Source organism: Miniopterus schreibersii (assembly GCF_964146895.1).
Source record: "Miniopterus schreibersii genome assembly, chromosome: 16".
Taxonomy (NCBI): domain Eukaryota; kingdom Metazoa; phylum Chordata; class Mammalia; order Chiroptera; family Miniopteridae; genus Miniopterus; species Miniopterus schreibersii.
In genome coordinates, this window is record NC_138116.1 from 35,784,032 (window position 1) to 35,802,174 (window position 18,143).

The 18,143-nt window shown below is 48.0% G+C and overlaps 2 protein-coding genes across 5 annotated transcripts; one reads left to right on the forward strand and one right to left on the reverse strand.

Moving 5' to 3' along the window:
* The first annotated feature begins 10,397 nt into the window (after positions 1 to 10,397).
* EIF5A (eukaryotic translation initiation factor 5A) lies at positions 10,398 to 15,088 on the forward strand. 2 transcript variants are annotated; one of them, XM_081161429.1, is made up of 6 exons: positions 10,398 to 10,606; positions 12,446 to 12,631; positions 13,724 to 13,828; positions 13,992 to 14,123; positions 14,220 to 14,293; positions 14,443 to 15,088. In XM_081161429.1, exons 2-5 carry the CDS (start codon positions 12,467 to 12,469, stop codon positions 14,280 to 14,282), a joined length of 465 nt encoding a protein of 154 aa, XP_081017555.1. In that variant the 5' UTR covers positions 10,398 to 10,606; positions 12,446 to 12,466; the 3' UTR covers positions 14,283 to 14,293; positions 14,443 to 15,088. The 2 variants fall into 2 exon arrangements, with proteins under 2 accessions (XP_081017555.1, XP_081017556.1); XM_081161430.1 differs by lacking the exon at positions 10,398 to 10,606 and adding an exon at positions 10,655 to 10,745.
* GPS2 (G protein pathway suppressor 2) lies at positions 13,822 to 18,040 on the reverse strand. 3 transcript variants are annotated; one of them, XM_081161428.1, is made up of 11 exons: positions 17,948 to 18,040; positions 17,588 to 17,750; positions 17,124 to 17,233; positions 16,927 to 17,039; positions 16,717 to 16,796; positions 16,540 to 16,622; positions 16,217 to 16,367; positions 16,016 to 16,105; positions 15,847 to 15,926; positions 15,664 to 15,759; positions 13,822 to 13,901 (listed from the first exon to the last, which is right to left on the reverse strand). In XM_081161428.1, exons 2-11 carry the CDS (start codon positions 17,679 to 17,681, stop codon positions 13,857 to 13,859), a joined length of 942 nt encoding a protein of 313 aa, XP_081017554.1. In that variant the 5' UTR covers positions 17,682 to 17,750; positions 17,948 to 18,040; the 3' UTR covers positions 13,822 to 13,856. The 3 variants fall into 3 exon arrangements, with proteins under 3 accessions (XP_081017554.1, XP_081017552.1, XP_081017553.1); XM_081161426.1 differs by lacking the exon at positions 13,822 to 13,901 and adding an exon at positions 15,306 to 15,486; XM_081161427.1 differs by lacking the exon at positions 13,822 to 13,901 and adding an exon at positions 15,306 to 15,486 and having other exon boundaries at positions 17,944 to 18,025.
* Positions 18,041 to 18,143: the final 103 nt, after the last annotated feature.

Here is an 18,143-nt window from a genome sequence, read left to right on the forward strand (position 1 = left end):
AAACTCACACCACTGCGGAACACACTAAACTGGAATTCAAATGCACATCTGCCTAACTTCAAAGCCCATCTTCCAAGTCATCAACCTCCTTCCACTGCACTGGGACTGCACTGTTCCATTTTCTTCACAATCCTTTGGCCTCACATCTCCTCTAGTTCTTTCCATATGTCAGAGTTTTCCTTCCAAACTAAATTTCTTGAAACACTGTTTGCATTACCCAGGCTCTGCTCCTTCCCTTAGTCTGGCATTCAGGAAAGACACTGACATTTGTCATACTACTTAGTTCAATGGACACTTTTTTGCTCTTGTTCCTCTGTCTATGTGGCAGATGCAACTGGAGACCATTTTCTTCTCAGATTCCCTTATGGGCTCCTCAGTCTTTTACTTGCCCCTTCTTAAAGGTCAGAGTCCCCAGTACTTCTGACTCTGTAACCTCTCCTGTGGAGAGCTCAGCCACTCCCACTGCTTCACATATGACCTGCTATGGGTAGAATTATGTCCCCTAAGAATATATGTTGAAGTTCTAACCCCTAGTACCTGTGAATGTGACCTTATTTGGAAATAAGATCTTTGCAGCCAAGCCAGCATGGCTCAGCGGTTGAGTGTCAACCTAAGAACCAAGAGGTCATGGTTTGATTCCCAGTCAGGACACATGCCTGAGTTGTGGGCTCCATCCCCAGTAGGGGGTGTGCAGGAGGCAGCCATAGATGATGTTTTTCTCTCATCGATGTTTCTCTCTCTCTGTCCCTCTCCCTTCCTTTCTAAAAATCAATAAAAACATATTTAAAAAAAAGAAAAAACAAAAGAGATGGGATCTATACAGATGTAATCAAGTTAAGATGAACTCATTAGGGTGGGCCTAAACCAACATGACTGGTGTCCGTATAAGAGGAAACTGCCACTTAAAGACATAGAGAGAATGCGGTGTGATGACAGAGGCCAACACTGAAGTGCTACAGCTGTAAGCCATAGAACACCTGGGGCTGCCAGAAGCTGGAAGAGGCAAGGAAAGATCCTCTTCAAGGCTTCAGAGAGAGTAGCCCTGCCAACATTTTGATTTCAGACTTCTACAGAACTGTGAGAGTACCGTTCTGTTGTTTTAAGCACCAAGCTTGTGGTACTTTGTTACAGTAGCCCTAGGAAGCCAATAAACAGCTCAAACACAGATGACTCCCCAATCTGTGCCTCCAGCCTATACTATGTGAGCTCCAGACCCGTGATGGCCAATTGCAAGCTGGAAATCTCCAGGGTCCCCTGTCTTGGTAAAGGGCTCCACCATATCTGGATGCAGAGATATGGACTCCACTGTCCCTACCTGATTTACACCATCAGCATCTCTCACTTCCATCGCTGCAATAGCCTCCTGCCTACCTGACTTCCTCACCTCCAGTGGTTTCTATCCCCTTCAACCCACTTTTCACAAAGTACCTCACAAGCAAAATAGCCTCCCAGTCATTTTGTTCTACCACCAACTTTATTTTCACTCTATATTTGTTAGTACCTGATATTTCTTTGTTCATATTTTCTTGTTTATAATTTGTAAGGTTGAGATCTTGTCTGTCTTGTTGACTGCTGTATTCTCAGTACCTAAAACTGTACCTGACATCTAGTAAGTGACCAGTAAATATTTGGCTGAATGAATGAAGGCAGCCAGAAAGATCTTTATAAAATGTATTTTTTCTGGCAATATTTAAGCACATTAAATTTATACATTCCCTATGATTCAGCAATTCATCTTCTGAGCACATGACCAAAAGAGATTCTTTTACAGGTCTGTAAGGAGACATGCATGAGTATGTGAAGGTGGGAAGCTGGAGGCGTCCTGGGCATCCATCGCTGGGAGTGTGATAGGTAAGGTGTGGTGAGCTGAATGTATACCATGGAGTATTACGAAGAAATTAGAAGCAACTGGCTAGATGTACTTATGGCAACACGGATGGATCTTAATAACACAGTGCTTAGAGAAAGAGAGTAAGGAACAGAATGAGATATACAATAATTTTACTTAAAAATACATATTCCCGGCTGCTGGGTCTGTGGAATAGCCACTCTCAGTCTCACTGCTTCACTAGTAAAGTCTCTTTCACTTAAAAATACTAAAATAAAAAGACCCATTACCACAAATACCAATCATATCTCATCAAATACATAAAAACAAAAATATTTAATAACACAATTGTCTATGGAAGGAATGGGGTAAGAGGTTAAAAAATAAACTTAATTAAGCAGATTTATGAATGAATGAGTGAAATATTCTACTCTGCTTAAAACTCTTCAGTGACTTCCCACTGAAGACTCATAGGTAAAATTCAAATATCTTAGATTATCTCTGAACACCCAAGTTTCAGCCTTCTGTCTTCCCATTGAATCTCTGCCTATCCATGCCCCAAACACTCCCTCCTGACAGGTCTTCCTGATGCTGGTCTGAATTGTCCAATACAGTAACCACTAGCTACATATTTTAAGAGCTGAATGGCCACATGTGGCTAGTGGATACTGTATTAGCACAGATATGGACCATTTCTGTCATCACAGTTCTAGTAGATAGTGCTGCTACAGAACCATCTTTTTAAATCTCAACTTTCATGATACTAAATCATCTGTTCTCAAAGTCCATGGAGTCCCTATTTGAATTAATTTCACTGACATTTATTGAGTACCATTTTCTGACCATGTAGTAAGGAAGACAAGTGCACCAATAACTGTAATGATAATTGCAGTACTTGTTAGCAACTCCGTGACTTCTAAAAATATTTCAGGTAGTTTACAATAAAATATGCATATTCATTTATTTCTTCAACAAATGTATATTGAATACCTACTGTGTGCCAGGTGTGATAAAAGGTGCTTGGGATATAGTGGTAAGTAAGACATACAAGATTCCTGCCCTCATATGACTCACATTCTAGTAAAGGAGACAGTGAAATAAGTAAACAGGTACGCATGTTAATTATAGATACAATAAAAGCCATGACAGAAATGTACAGATTGATGTGATGGGGAAGAGGAGAATGTGGGGTTAGGGTTAGGGTTAGGCTGTCAGGAAGACATTGCCAGGATAGGTGTCACAGTTTAAGCTGTGACCTGAAGGATGAGAAGAAGACAGCCAAATGAAGGGTAGAGGGTTCGAGGCACATGAAACAGCTAGTGCAAAGGCCCTGAGGCAGAAGAAGCCTGAGCTTATTAGAGGGAGAAGTTAAGTGAACAAGGAGGAGGGTGAAGTAGGCAGGGCCAGATCAACCAAAGCCTTGGAAACTGGATTTATTCCAAGAGTGATGGGAAGTCTTTGAAGGGTTTTAAAAGAGGGAGTAAGTCATGTGGCTTTATTTATTTTATTATTTAAAAAAAATATATCTTTATTGATTTCAGAGAGGAAAAGATAGGGAGAGAGAGAGAGAAAAACATCAATGATGAGAGTCACTGATCGGCTGCCTCCTGCACACCTCCGACTGGGGATCGAGCCCGCAACCCAGGCTTGTGCCCTGACCGGGAATCGAACCCCAATTGCCTGGATCCTAGGTCGATGCTCAACCACTGAGCCACGCCCGGCTGAGCTATTTATTTTTTTAAAATAAACTTTATTTTTTAAAAGTAGTTTTAGGTTCACAGCAAAATTGAGCAGAAGATACAGAAATTTATCATATCTCCCCCCCTGCCCAACACACAACTTCCCCTACTTAATTTATGGTTTTAAAACATTTGGCTGTTCTGAGGAAATAAATTGGAGAGAGGCAGAGATGATGCTGGGGGCATGGATTAGTGTAGGGGCAGTGAGGATGGAGAGAAGTGGACCAGTTTGAAGTATGTTTTGGAAATAGTGTCTGCAGGACTTGGTGGTAGAATGGATGTGTGGGGATGAGTGAAAAGGAATCAAGGGACCTTGGTGTGTTTTTTGTAATATGTCTTTATTGATTTCAGAGAGAGGAAGGGAGAAGGAGAGATAGAAACATCAATGATGAGAGTTGTCATTGATCATTGATCGGCTGCCTCCTGCACGCCCCCGACTGGGGATCGAGCCGTAACCCGGGCACATTCCCTGACCAGGAATCGAACCTCAATCTCCTGGATCCTAGGTCGATGCTCAACCACTGAGCCATGCCCGGCTGGGCAAGGGACCTAGGTTTTTAGCTTAGGTGAACTTGGCTGGATGATGACGCTATTTACTTAAATGGGAAACCCTAGAGGAGTAACATAGTCAGGAGTTTGGTTTGAGGCTTGTTTGAAACAGCTCAAACAGGCAATTGGGTAGCTCAGTTGGTTAGAGTATCATCCCATATGCCAAGGTTGCGGGCTTGAGCTCCAGTCAGGGCAGGGCACACACAAGAATCAACCAATGAATCCATAAATAAGTGGAACAACAAATCCAACAAATCGATGTCTCTCTTCCCCCTCCTCTTTCCCCCTCCCTCACTCTCTCCCCCTCCCTCTGTCTCAGATTAAAAAAAAAAAAGAAAAAAATATTATATATATTTAAAAGCAGGCAGTTGAAGTCTGCCGCTCAGGAGAAAGAGCTGGAGCCCTGCATTTAAAGTCCTGAGTACAGATGAGGTTTATAGCCCTAAGGTTGAGTGAGCTCTCTACAAAATAAGTATTAATCTCTTTGTTCTCTTAGATGAGGAAATGGTCTCAGAGACGCTAAGGGACAAGACCAAAGTGAAGCAAGCAGTGAGGGCCCAGGAGTGGGAAAGGCATGACTGTGTTTGTGAAATACGGGAGCCTGCAGGGGCTCTGTAGAGGAACAGCTGGGATAGGTAGGTTGGAGCCTAATTCTGGCAGGCCTTGAATCCACACGGAAACTTGTTCTGAACAGAGTGGCCCCTGAATGGTTGTCTAAAGCCATTTACTGGGTTCTTCTTGGTTGAATTGAATATCTCAGAGACTGACGCCATTGGTGGTGATTTAGGCTTCCCTGGCAGACTCCAGAAGGCAGTAAGGGTGGTGGGTGTTTTTTTGGACAGGTAGGTCTGTGTGGCTTCTCAAATCAAACTCTGACATGACAACTCAGTCTGCGGAACCAAGGTAGCCCCTAACGTGGACTGCTCAGATGAACTGTGGGTCTGACTTGGAGAACTTTCTCTTCACTCTGAGTAGGTGGGAGGGGAGACTCCCTCCTCTGAAAATAGGCAGGAGGCTTGGGCCTCAAGTGAGGGGGTGGAGGGATCCTCTTTCTTGTCTAAGTTCCATCTTTAAGGCTAGTTTTGCCTTTGTAGAATTTAGGATTTGGTGAATCCCACTCATCTCTGAGCCATATAGCCCCCTTCTTTCAAACAAATTGGGAGCACCAATGCCAAGAAGAATCAGATATTCTAAGCTGGACCAAGCACCCTGAAGAGGAGAGGAGGCGAGCACAGGAGGGAGAAGGGCATGTGGGTCCCAGGCCTGTTTCCTGGCAGGTCAGGACAAGGTGGTCCTGAAGTATGCTGAGACTGTATTCTTTAATCCCTAACAAACTCCCATCTCACTGTTTTACAGCATTTCTCTTCCTCTTCCTCTTCTTCGTCGTCTTCTTTTTTAAAGAATCATTATATTAAGTTTTCAATCAAGTAGGAGAACAAAATGCAAATTAAATGGAATGTTTACAAACAAACCAGTACAAACTAATGTACTGTGGCACATCAACTATATAGAAATCAGATATAGCCACATGACTTAGTATCCTAAAACCAAAGACATGACTAAATAAGCCATTGCAAGCCATTAAGCAAAAGTCATAAACTTTTTCACTAAAAATTATACCTTACTCATTATGAAGTCTCTTTAACTCTTTAAACAAAAAGGTCAAATGGTTCTTATAATGTGGTTTTTAAGTTATCCAGTTGTTCCAGTTATTACCTCAAAGTTTAGTGTATAAAATACAACTATTTTATTAAGTCCATGGGTCCTATAGCTTGGGAATTTGAACATGACTAGCATGATGAAGTTGGCTTATCTCTGCACAATGCCCAGGGCCTCAGCAAGGACAACTTAAATGGCGAGGGTCTAGAACTGTTGACAGGAGTCCTTATGCATGGCCTTCCCCTATGGCTTCAGTTTCCTCACAGCTTGGATGTGGTAGTTGGATTTCCTCCAGGATTCAGGTGCAAGTGTGTCAGAAAAATAAGATGAAAGCTGCATACTCTTTATGACCCAGCCTTGTAAGGTCACATGGCATCACTTATACCCTATGCTTTAGTCAAAGCAATCACAAGCCTGCCCAGATCCGTCAGACCTCTTGATGGGGGATGGCAAGATCACACAGGATAAGAGCATGTGAGATGAGAAATATTACTGTGACAGTGTTTGGATAATATAATGGAACAGTCTGCCCTCAGCCTTCAATAATTCCTATCATTCCCATTGCAAAATGCACTACTCCCTCTCCAAGGCCTCCAAAGTCTCAATTCATTATATCATCAGGATAGTTTCAGACCTCATCTTCTAAATCAGGTCCAAGTGTAGATTAGGCTCCCTAGAAGTGGTTTCTCAAGTAGACTTCCGCTTGATCTGAAGACTACTTTGATTATGTATCTGGTGCATCTAAAACAAAACAGTAATTACTGGCTGTCCTATGTATTATGTATTACTAACTGATGCGTAAATGATCTGAGCTTTCATCTCCCTCTAGGAGAGCCCCCTGTGCAGGTAAGCTCTAAGAAGACTCAACATTCTTCCTTCTTGATTCCCTCTGAGTTCTTGGCAGTTTCTCCTGCTTAGATTGACTCCTCTGCCAATTCATTCATTCTATAAACATTCAGAGCTGTCCATATGCCAGGCTCTGTGGTGGGTACCGGGGATGGAAAGACTCTGCTCTCATGGAGCTCACAGTCTGGTGGGGGTAGACAGACATGTTGTCTACAGGACAAGTGCTAGGTTGGGGTCAGCATAGAGGTGGTAAGGCAGAGAAGATGCCATCCAGGTCAGCCTGGGTGTCTCAGGGATGGCCTCAGCAGGAGGAGAAGCCAGATCCTATTCTGAAAGGCACACAAGAGCTGGCTGCGTGGAGAGAGGAGAGACAGGATTGGAATTGTGGGCAAGCGCACAGGCCTGGGACCCAAGATGCAGCGAGTATCCCCTTGGATTGGAGGCCTGCAGCTGAGGCCCCAACCTGCCCTTTGGATCTTTCTTCTCTGATCACAGATGTTGCCTGCTCCTTACTTCCTCTCTTATATCTTGAGGTATTCTTTTCATGGGGCTAAACCAGCCAAGATGGGTTGATACCCAGCTAATGTTTCTTTATCTTGCCCACAGAACTCCCAGACCCTTCCTCACCCTGTTGAGGGCTGATCCTTCTTCAGATTCCTCAGCTCTGGTGTCTCCACTGCCAAAAGACCTGCCAGGATTCCAGACTGGGTTTGGCCCCATCTTGGTGCTCATTCAACCCCACATTCCCTACAGAGGGCTGCATCACACTGCTCTGCAGTTGCCTGGCTACCTCCGAATTACTCTTATTGGCCATAGGCCTGGCACAGAGCAAGGCTTCTGAGGCCACCTGGAGAGTGAATGAATGAGCAAACGAGTCAAAGTCAACATGCTATAGTCATTTGTGATTGACTCATTGAGCTTCCTTCCTCTATGAGCTGCTCTATATTCTGTCCCCAGCCTTATTCCTACTTACTTGGTCCAGTTTCTAAGAAACTTTCTTACTTCTCTCTCTAGCACCCAGGTTGAACAAAGAAAGCCTCTGAGAATGGAGGGAAGGTAGGACTTTTCCTCCTGGCCCAGAACAACTCCAGTCTCATTCTTCTCTACCTACACTCTCTTTTCTTTTGCTTCCAAAGAAGCAAGGTCAAAATCACAAAGATTCCTCGGGCATCCTCCAGGGTGATCCTTCTCTTCTACCAACTCTCATTTATAAACCCATCACTCACTGGTGGTAAACACGTACTGTACTGGCCTGAGCACACAGACCAACATTGGATATTTGTTTATTATTTGATAATCCCACTCCCCCTAACTGTGGGGCAGAGATCATACTGCTAAGCTTGCCATCCTTATATCCCAAGTATCTGGTACTAAACAGACATAGTAAATATTAACTGAATGAATGTTAACTGATGAGTGCAGTCAAGATTTCTGCTATGATCCCAGCAGCTGGGTGTTCTGAGAGCAGGTTCAAGACCTACCCTCACCCTGCCTCACCTCCTTCTCCAAAGAGTTACTTATTTGCCCATTCTCAAGGTCCATTTGATGTAATTGACTTTTATACAAGCCCTTGAGGGTGGAAGGAGAATAAATAGTCCCTACCCAGGTCCCTTGATAAGGATTAATTCATTGTGAAATATTTGTACCACAGAGAACCCCCACCTCAACCCCAATCCTTGCCTGATTTCTTTCTATCTGGGAATTCTTTCCATCAGCTGACTTAATTTACCTTCACATGCAACACAGAAACAGTTCACTGTGACGTCAGATATATTTTTTAAAAGGCATAGAAAAAGTTTGGAGGAAAATATGGTAAAACATTAATAGCAGTTGCCTCTGGGTGTTGGGTTTATGGTTAATTTTGTTTTATTTTTTGTTTTTCAAAAATTTTTTACAATGGACTCCTATTTTCATAATAAAGGAAATTTGACAGAATCTTTTTAATCATGTAAAACCATTATTCTCAATACAACTGAAGCCCTTTCCCTTCCAGGTGAGGGGCAAGTAAAAACACAGCTGGTTTGTCCTCAACCCCATTGTTACCCAACTTCCTCAGCCCAGCTTCACTCTGAGACTAATGTGCTCGCCCATCCAACTCTGAGCTTGAATCTCAGAATCCCAGAACCTTAAGAAGATTTCCTAGTTCCTTTAAGACTGCATTTATCTTCAGGAATGGCTTGATCAATATATTATATCTCCCAGCCACACAGACTGAAGGCAACTTTGACCTACTCTGACTTCATCTTCCTCATTAAGGTAACCACCAAGTCCTGGCAATTAGATCTCCAAAATGTCTTTGGTACTCATCCTTTCCTCCTCGCCCCACCAACACTGCCTTGATCCAGGTCTTCCGTCTTGCTCACTTGGGCTACTGTCAGATGTTCTTCACTGGTCTCTTGCATCCAGTCCAACTCCAATCCTCGCCCCTGCTCCCCCCCCCCCCATATAATAACTGTACTTTTTAGAGCAGTTTTAGAATTTGACAAAAGGCATTTGTATTTCCCATATACATCCTGCGCCACAAGTGCACAAACTCCCCCGTTACCACTTTAACTTTTTAATGATGCACCCAGAAAGTTTTGTTTTACAGAGGAAAGGTCAGAAAATTCAGAAGACTGAGTGGAAGGAGCTGGGAGTGATAGTATCATGTGCTACATAAATCTATTAATTTAAGCTGATGCTTGCGGTTCATATCTATCATGTCACAGAATTCTTAAAACAACGAGATTCAAGGTTTTGGATTCTAATACCAGCTGTTTAGTTGATCGTCTAGTTTCACAGTACTGTCGTTCACCTAGCTGTGAAGATAGTGCTGGAAACCTAGGAACCGGAGGGAGACTAGAAAGTTTCAGGAAATGCAGCAACTTTCTTCCCTAGAACGAGGGCCAGGGTTAATACATTGCAAGAGATAGCTTGTTTCCAGCTTCATGGTCATCTTCTATGATTTAAGAGAACGTCAGTGGAACTTAACATACCATTCTTCCTTATAATTTTTTCTAAGGGTGCTCGCAGACAATTGTTTTGGAGACCGCAGAGAACAGCTGGGGGAAAAGAAATGACAAGTAAGTCTTAATTCAGGATTCAGAGGTAGAGTAGCCTCTATGGAAGCCACAGGGACCAATGCGGACCGAGCGTTTAAAGATGGTGGCTGGACAGGACCGTTCCCTCTGCCGGGTGAAACTCTATGGCAGAGCAGAGCCGTACAGCTTAGAGAACTGAAGCTTGGGAGGGGTGCTAACCCGACCACACCAGCGCTCTACGGCGGCTGGAGCGCGAAGAGCTCTCATGCGCATGTGTGTAACTGGGGCGGGGGCGTGAGACAAGGAGCCCACCCCTCAGTGCAAGTTTTCTGAAACGTGTGAGTCGTTTTAGGTCCGGTTAAAGCCGAAATGGGGCGTTTCCTACAACGCATGCGTTCTAGGCGAGACAAGTTACAGTGGCGTGGTCGTTTCAACGTCCGGCGTACGAACGACGTCTGAGGTGGAAGGGGTGGTCAAGATTCCCAGCACACATGCGCTTTATGGTCGAGGCGTTTCCTTCAGAGGGTGCGGAGTCGAGGGTTTCTTATTGCGCAGGCGCAAGTACTGTCCGGTACGGCTAGTGGTCTATCACGGGGAGGAAAGAGGAGGTTAAAGGGATTAAAAAACCGGGCGCGCCTGCGCGTTGCCTACTGGTGGGCAGAGCTCGGGCTTTGTGAGGGGCGGGATCACGTATACGCGTCATTGGATGGGTAGGTGGGAGGGAGGATGGAGCTAGGGGAGGATCTGTGCGCTTGCGCAGTGCGGGGGTGGAGGGCGGAGGAGCTAGATAGCACGCTTGCGCGGCTGTCACAGGGCTGCTTGGTTGGTCAGTGGGGAGTCGGCGCCTGCGTAGTAGGACCCGTGTGCAGCAGCGGCGGCGGCGGCGGCGACGGCGGCAGCGGGCTCAGAGGCAGCGGTTGGGCTCGCGGCGAGCGGACGGGGTTGAGTTATTGCGTTCGCGCGAGGTGAGAGCGGGCAGGGCGCGCGTGCGCGGAACCTTGCCTTGGGCCTGTGAATAGAGATGGAACTGAGCGGGGGTCGGGGAGGGGGTAGAAGGGAGCGGCGGTGGCCGCCGCACGGAGTCCGGTCGGCGAGCGGCGCGAGGTGCGGAAAGGCGCGTGTGCGCGCCCCGGTTAGCGCGTGGGGTGACGGTTGGGGCCTGCCGGGTGACGTTGGAGGGACGCAGGGCGGGGGACGGCGAGCCGCGAGGCCGCCACGCGGGAGAGGCCGCCAGGCGGCCACGCCAGGGCGAGGGCCGGGGGCCAGATCGGCCCGCCGGGACAAGGGTACCTGGGCCGTTGAGAACCAGGCGCCGCGCGGCCACGTGAGGTGGGGGAGGGGGCTATTCGGTGAGAGGGCATTTAAGGGGGGGCTGGCGGCCGGCGGGGGGAGGGGAGGCGGCGTGGTTCTGGCCCGGCGCGGCCTTTGAGGAGGGGGCAGCCGCGGCACCGGAAGTGCCCCGCACGGGAGGCTGCCCTCGGGGTCGGAGGCCGCATGGCCGAATGTGGACTGGGTCCGCATGGCAGCGCGGGGTCCCCTCCCCCCAGGTCCCGGCCACCGGAAGCCCAGGGCGGCCACATGTTGGGCGGGAGCCGGCAACCCTCAGCGCGGGGAGAGCAGGTCCTCGCGGGTGCCTAAAGGAGCTTGGAAATTTGAGGAGTGGGAGAAGCCGGAGGCCTGGATCTTGATCACCGGAGAGAGCCCACTGCGGGCATATGTTAGCGCTCTCCCAGCTCATGGGCTCCTGGAGCTTTCCCCCCAAATCTCAGGTGAAATGAGGGGGCCAGCCAGGTTGTGAGTGGCACTGTTCCTTGCAGGGAGGCCAGAGAAATGGGGAAAATGAGGGCAATTGGACCACAGCCCAACTCAGTGGTGCTGACAGCGCCTTTAGGTCCGGGACAGATGAGTTCCCCACTGTTAGAGGTGCTCTAAACCTTGTCATTGTCTTAATCGATGTGTATGTTTTGGGAGTTCGGGTTTTAGAGTCTTAATTCTAGTATAAGTTACACTACTCACTACTACCAGTCTTCTGCTTTCCTTTTATTGTCATTCACTACTCCCCCACTTTCTACTGACTTACATGCCCGGTCTGAAAAGCCGACAGGACTGAAGCATCTTGGGAAAAGTGGGAGGGCCCTCGAGGAGACGCTGGGTTCCTGGGTTCCCTTTGATCGAGGTGTTTGGCAGGGGGATCAGTTAGAAAACAACTTTACTTTCTCCCCCTTGGCTTCATCTGCAAATGCATGTTGGAGAGGTGGGAATCCCCCAAAGAGCCCTTGTGGTTTCCTGTACCAGTGACTGACTTGTGTGTGGATAGGGTGGGGTGGGGGGTGTAACAGAGACGGGTGGGGCCCTGTCCTCCAGTATCCACCCTCCCTTCTCCCCTCCACATTAGCCCCGCCCTTTTGCTGCCTCATAGCTGCTCACCTAATTATAGCCCTGGTTATGTGTGGGCTAAAGGGGTAGTTGGTTTCAGTGGCAAGTAACACCTGAACCCTCCCCCTCCTAGGGACTAGTCCTTGTACCATCTCAGAGATTTGGCTCCAAGACTTCCTTTCCCAAGCCCCCTTTAACTTTCACTTGTGTTAAGGATCCGCCTTATTCCCTCATCATACACGCATCAGTTCTCAAATATTTGTGGTTCCAATCAGTATTTAATCTGGGAATTTTTATTTTATTTTAGGTGGGTAATGGAATAAACAACTGGAAAGAAAATGAAGCAATGTTTCCAGAGAGGAGTGGGATAAATTGGAGACATTGTTAGCTTCCATCCTTACTGACCCTTTTTTTTTTTTCTTGACTAGTTGGAATCGAAGCCTCTTAAAATGGCAGATGATTTGGACTTCGAGACAGGAGATGCAGGGGCCTCAGCCACCTTCCCAATGCAGTGCTCAGCATTACGTAAGAACGGCTTTGTGGTGCTCAAAGGACGGCCATGTAAGATTGTGGAGATGTCCACCTCCAAGACTGGCAAGCACGGCCATGCCAAGGTTAGAATTTCACCTCTTCACATCTTACCTTCCTCACACTTCCCATGTCCATGGGACTCCTGGCAGCAAGCTGTCATCAGTCCTAGCCCTTTATCTTTAACTCTCTTCTTACCTACCATCCAATTCCTTGATTTCAACACTCAGCCCTGGATACCTTTCCTACTACACTTGCTCCCAGCCTTGAGCTTCTTCCACTGTCATTCTCTGGTAACCCCCTCCTGCCATCTTGGTGTGAGTCTCTAACTTCTCTTGGTTCTCCTTTGTGCTCTGGCTATTCAGCTGCTTCATCCTTATTCATGGCTTTTGCTTTTCCTGTTTGTCTCTTCCCTGGACTCTTTCTAGGCACTCTTTATTTCCATCACTTCGTGCAGGGTTTCTCCAATCCTAATGTGGATTGCAGCCTTTCCTGAAGGGATCAGCGTAGCTCTGAACTCCAAATCACCTAGCTGCCCCCTCTCCTTGAGTTCTAGAGCCTCTTTGCATTTTGGGGTCCTAACAGTCTTGCCTAGTGCTTTCCTTGACACTTTAGACTTTTTACGTTTTCCTCAAAAGTTCAACCTGGTTTCTCCTTGTTGTAGTTCTTGTGGTTTTGTTCCTTAATCAGTTTTTCTATCTTCGGTTGACTTGGCATTCATCCTGGGTTACCCCCTAATGTCCTAGATTCTATTTTGTGTGTTTTTAATTTCCTAATTGCTTAGTTCTTTCTGATCTCCCCCAAGTCATTTTTCCTTTTCAGCTCTTCTCCTGTCTCAGGCCTTCCTGTTTTCTCAGCTCTTTCCCTTCTACCTTATTTCCCAAGTTCTTAGCATTTTATGTCAGTGATTTGATAGCTTGAGGTAACTGACTACTACAAAACTGGCCTCCATTTTCCCTGGTTTTATCAACCCAGTCTCAATGGTGGTCTTTTCATCTCAGGTTCTTTTTTAGAGGCTTTAGTGTCTTGACTTTGTGGTACATTCCCAACTCCCCTAATCTTTGCCCAAACAATCTAGTCTGACGTCCCTCACCCGCCAGGGACAACCTGAACATTTATTTATCTCCTCCATCCTAGAGTTTGGTTGTGTTTCTCTTTGATGTGATGCATACATACAGGTCCATCTGGTTGGTATTGACATCTTTACTGGGAAGAAATATGAAGATATCTGCCCGTCAACTCATAATATGGATGTTCCCAACATCAAAAGGAATGATTTCCAGGTATGTACATGGTCTTGGTGTAGGTGGGTTAGTAGTGGGCTGGGGGGGCAATATTGATTGACAAGAATTTGTGCTGGGAGAGAGAAGGGGAATGGCAGGAGGGTATTTAGTATGTTAGACCCTTTATCATCAACCTTCACCTTCCTTCCCTATCTGCCCCCAGCTGATTGGCATCCAGGATGGGTATCTATCACTGCTCCAGGACAGCGGGGAGGTGCGAGAGGACCTTCGCTTGCCTGAGGGAGACCTTGGCAAGGAGATTGAGCAAAAGTATGACTGTGGAGAGGAGATCCTGGTATGGTGCCCCATCCTCTTTCTTTTGTGCCCAGGTTTGCTCCTTGTGTTTGGTCCCTGAGCTCAGACTTTTCCCCCTCCCTCTTGTTCCCTGAAGATTACAGTGCTTTCTGCCATGACAGAGGAGGCAGCTGTTGCAATCAAGGCCATGGCAAAATAACGGGCTCCCAGGTGAGTGTGACAAACTCCCCCCAAGGCCCCTTCACGTACAGTTGCTTTAGTCTAAATTGGTCCAGACTTTCTGGTCCCAGCATGGTCCTCACCCTTTTTCCTGTCGAAGGTATTATCCTGTCTTACCTGGTTTCTTTTTTTGTACCCAGGGTGGCGGTGGTGGCAGCAGTGATCCTCAAGCCTGCAGAGGCCCCCTCCCCCAGCCTGGCCCAGCGCTGGCCTGGCCCTTGGCTGGACCCCTACACAATTTATTTGATGTTTTATTTTGGTTTCCCCCACCCCCTCAATCTGTTGGGGTGCCCCTGCCCTTCACCCTGTTCCCTTGGCCAGGAGTGAGCAAGCCATGGCCTTGGTGAAGCTGCCCTCCTCTTCTCCCCTCGCACTACAGCCCTTGTGGGGGAGAAGGGGGTGGGTGCTGCTTGTGGTTTAGGTTTTTTTTTTTTTTTTTTTTTTTTTTTTTTTTAAATTCTGGATCAGTAAGCTGTGGATTCTGGCAAATGGTCCTGTGCCCTCCCCCCACTCATCCCTGGTCTGGTCCCTATTCCCCGTAGCCCTTTACCCCAAGCACCACCCCCACAGACTAGGGACCAGCCCCCTCCCTGTGCCTATGTCTCTCCCCAAATCCCTTTATATCAGGAGAGGGAAGAGGAGGAGAGGAAAGGGGACCTAGCCTGGCCCCCTCCTTCAGGCATCTGGGAGGGCCCTGACCCCATGGGCTTCACCCTTTCCTGTGGGCTCTCACCCTGACACATTTGTTAAAATCAAACCTGAATAAAACTACAAGTTTAATATGAAGCCCCAACTTGGCTACTTTGAATAAATGGGTATTTACTGACTAGAAGGGAAATTTGGGAACCAGAAATAGATTATAGATTGGACTGTGACACTGAATTCATTACAACTCACTGTCCCACTGTGACTTGCTATGGACCTGCTAGCTACTACCCCCCACCCTCTAAGCAGCCCTAGCCTAGTCCACATGGGAGGCAACACAAACAGTAGGAGCCAGGGGCAATGGCAGATAGATTTTATTGGCCTAGGACTAGGACACACCAGGGACCGTCACCCAGGGTAGGAGGTGGAGTGATGTTGAAGATAAAATTTGATGGTCACTTGTGGTAGAATCTTGGGTTCTGGCTGTGCTGGAGGAAAGGGAGCCGGGGGCCAGGTTGGCTGGTAGCTGCAAAGCTTGACTGGTAGTGATGATGAAAGGTGGGTTTTGTCAGTGTGCATATTCTCCCTTCTACTCTACACCCATACAGCCACCCCCAAGGAAGAAGGGAAAACCAGGGGTGTAGACTCCCTATCCTACCCAATCCTGTTTTCCCTGGTATTGTAGAGATTGTGACAGATATGATAAGCATTCTTACCTTCCCTGCTGATTGCATCTGCACAGAAAGCTGAGGGGACGTAAGGAGTCCAGGGGCTGGATGCAGAGCTTGGGGGTGCATGGGGCGCAGGGAGGACTGCAGAGAACAGAGTCAGGACCTGAGGCAGCCTGGGGTTCCCCTTAGCATAGCCCTTCCCCTGACCTTCCAATGTTCCACACTCACTGAGTCAGAGAAGCCAGTTTGCTGGTTAGCATGTTCCATTTGCTTTTGCAGGGAAAGGGCACCACCAGGCTGGAGGAACCCTAGGTGGAGAAGAAAGGTGTGTGAAATGAGTAGAGAATGGGAAAAGGAGGACTCATGGAACTAGGGCCCCTAAATGGGATGTTATCACCTGTCTGGGTGGGCTGGAAGTGGCTGTGCACAGCATAGGGCTGTGGCTGTGGCTGAGACAAGTACTGCACTGCAGGAAAGGCTGAAGGTGCTGAAAAAGGCAGGAGGCACAGCTATTAGAACCTCCCTTTAGTCTGTTTACAATACTACTTCCTCTGGACCTTGAGGAAAGTACCCCCTCCCCTCTTTTCCCACAACTTACCTCTGAGCTGTTGACTAGGGCTATAGGCTGGTTGAGTGGGTCCATAGTGCGGTGGGGGCTGAGCAGTCCCATAGGCACCACCTGGGCTGCCTTGGAATTGCCCATGCTCTGGGGTCCCTGTGAAAGCTGCTGAGCCCACATAATGCCGTGTCTAAGAAGGATGAGAGCTCACTGTAAACTCCTTAAAAGCAGAACCTCAAGTGACTTGTGTATGCCCCATTTTCCCTATATAGTTTAGGTATTACACTCATTACTTGAATACTGATTTAGTAAGGCGAGTGGAAATAGGGAAAAAACAATGGGCCCAATTCTTCTTCTCTTACTGTAAGCACTTGGGGTCCAAACATCTGTTTGGCTCTGTCAGCTGCCATGAGGGTGCCTGGGCGATTGTGTCCTCCAGGGCTCCCTAAAGGGAGGGGGAGGGGCTTTATGATGTGGAAATGGTACTCTCTACAAGACCCAGGAGGGCCTATTTGACAAGTGGTTTCTTTAATCCTCACCCTGCATGCTGAGGAGATGAGTTCCTGTGTGAACAGTCAGGCTCTGTGGGTATGCAGCTGATGTCAGAGTGGTTAAGTCACTAGAGTGAAAGGAAGACAGGTCAAAAATCAAGGACAAGTGCTGCCTCTTTTGCCATAAACACCATTTTTTTGTTACCTGACCCGTTACACATTTTGCCCCCAATTTTAATTTTAGCTCTCCAATCCCACCTCTGCTCCTTTCGCCTCCGTTTTTCTTCCTCATGTAAAACTTTCTTGAGCTGCAGGAAAAGCTGGTGCTTCTCTTCCTGTAGAGCCAAAAGCTTCTCTTGCAATTTCAGGATCTAGTAAAGGAGGGATGGAAGAGAATATGAAGGTAGGAGAGCCAAGGGAAGAAAGCTGATAAGAGATCAAGGGATTACACATACTTGTTCTTTGGTCTCCTCTAATGACATTCTCTCTTCCATCTCCTTTTTCTTCCTTCTCTCCTGCTCTTCCTTCATCTTCTGTTCCATCATCTTGTCTACTTCTTCTTCCTCTGGAGGAAGGGTCAAACAGAAAGGAAAAGTGGCAGAGTGTTTAAAATAATTAAAATATTTGAGACTGAAGACCAGCAAAAACTGGTTATCCTAACGCTCTTGGCAAGACAGGCTTCCCATCACTGCAATAGGAGACAGGAAGAGGTACGTTTCACTAGGTGCTCTCCAAGGTCCTTCCCAGATCAAGGTTTCTGGAGTTCAGACCTAGCGATTTAAACTGCCACCACGACGGGGCTGTTCCATCTCTCTATTAGTTTCTGCTGTGGTTGCACTGGTCTGCCCGTGGGTGGGGGTCAGTTTGGGACACTGGTGTCGCCATGGGTGTGTGCCCTCCCGCTTTGGCCCCTACTCACCCTGACGCTTGCGCTCCCGCTCCATCATGATGTGCCGGTGCAACGCCCTCGCCATGGCGTTGGAAAGCTTGGGGCGCTCCAGGAGCGCAGGCATGGTGCTGTCGGGGGTGCTCGGGCTGTGGGCGCCCGGCTCTCTAGCTGACTGCCAGACCTCGGACTGGGCCTGTGGGTAGGAGGGCGCTCAGGGACGATCCTGCCCGGTCGGTGAGATGGAAGGCCGTCCGCCGCCCAAGCCACGTGTCCGTGTCCGAAACCCACCACCCCCCGCTGCTCCAGCGCGCACGCGCGTGGGGGGGTCTCTAGCCTCGGGGTTCTCCCCCGGTTCCCCGCCAGCCGGGGCGCCGGCCCCCCCCTACCCACTTTCTCCGCGCTTTCTCTGGCTTTCTCTGCGGCCCCCTGCGAGCCTCGGCCGCTGCGTCACATCCGGTAGCTGGGCTTACTCCTTCCGGGGTCAGAGCTTCAGAGGCTTTATGGGTTGGCAGGGGGGGAAAGGCGGAAGTGCCGGACGGGTGCCTGCGGCGTCCAAACCCCTTCACTGCGCCTGCCCGCGCCAACC

Coding starts and splice junctions, on each gene's coding strand:
- GPS2 (XM_081161426.1), bottom strand. CDS start 17,681: ATGCCTGCGCTCCTGGAGCGCCCCAAGCTTTCCAACGCCATGGCGAGG. Junction 16,368..16,539: donor TTGGACCCCAAGTGCTTACA/GTAAGAGAAGAA, acceptor CATCCTTCTTAG/ACACGGCATTATGTGGGCTC. Junction 15,487..15,663: donor AGATGCAATCAGCAGGGAAG/GTAAGAATGCTT, acceptor CATCACTACCAG/TCAAGCTTTGCAGCTACCAG.
- EIF5A (XM_081161429.1), top strand. CDS start 12,467: ATGGCAGATGATTTGGACTTCGAGACAGGAGATGCAGGGGCCTCAGCC. Junction 12,632..13,723: donor GCAAGCACGGCCATGCCAAG/GTTAGAATTTCA, acceptor GCATACATACAG/GTCCATCTGGTTGGTATTGA. Junction 13,829..13,991: donor TCAAAAGGAATGATTTCCAG/GTATGTACATGG, acceptor ATCTGCCCCCAG/CTGATTGGCATCCAGGATGG.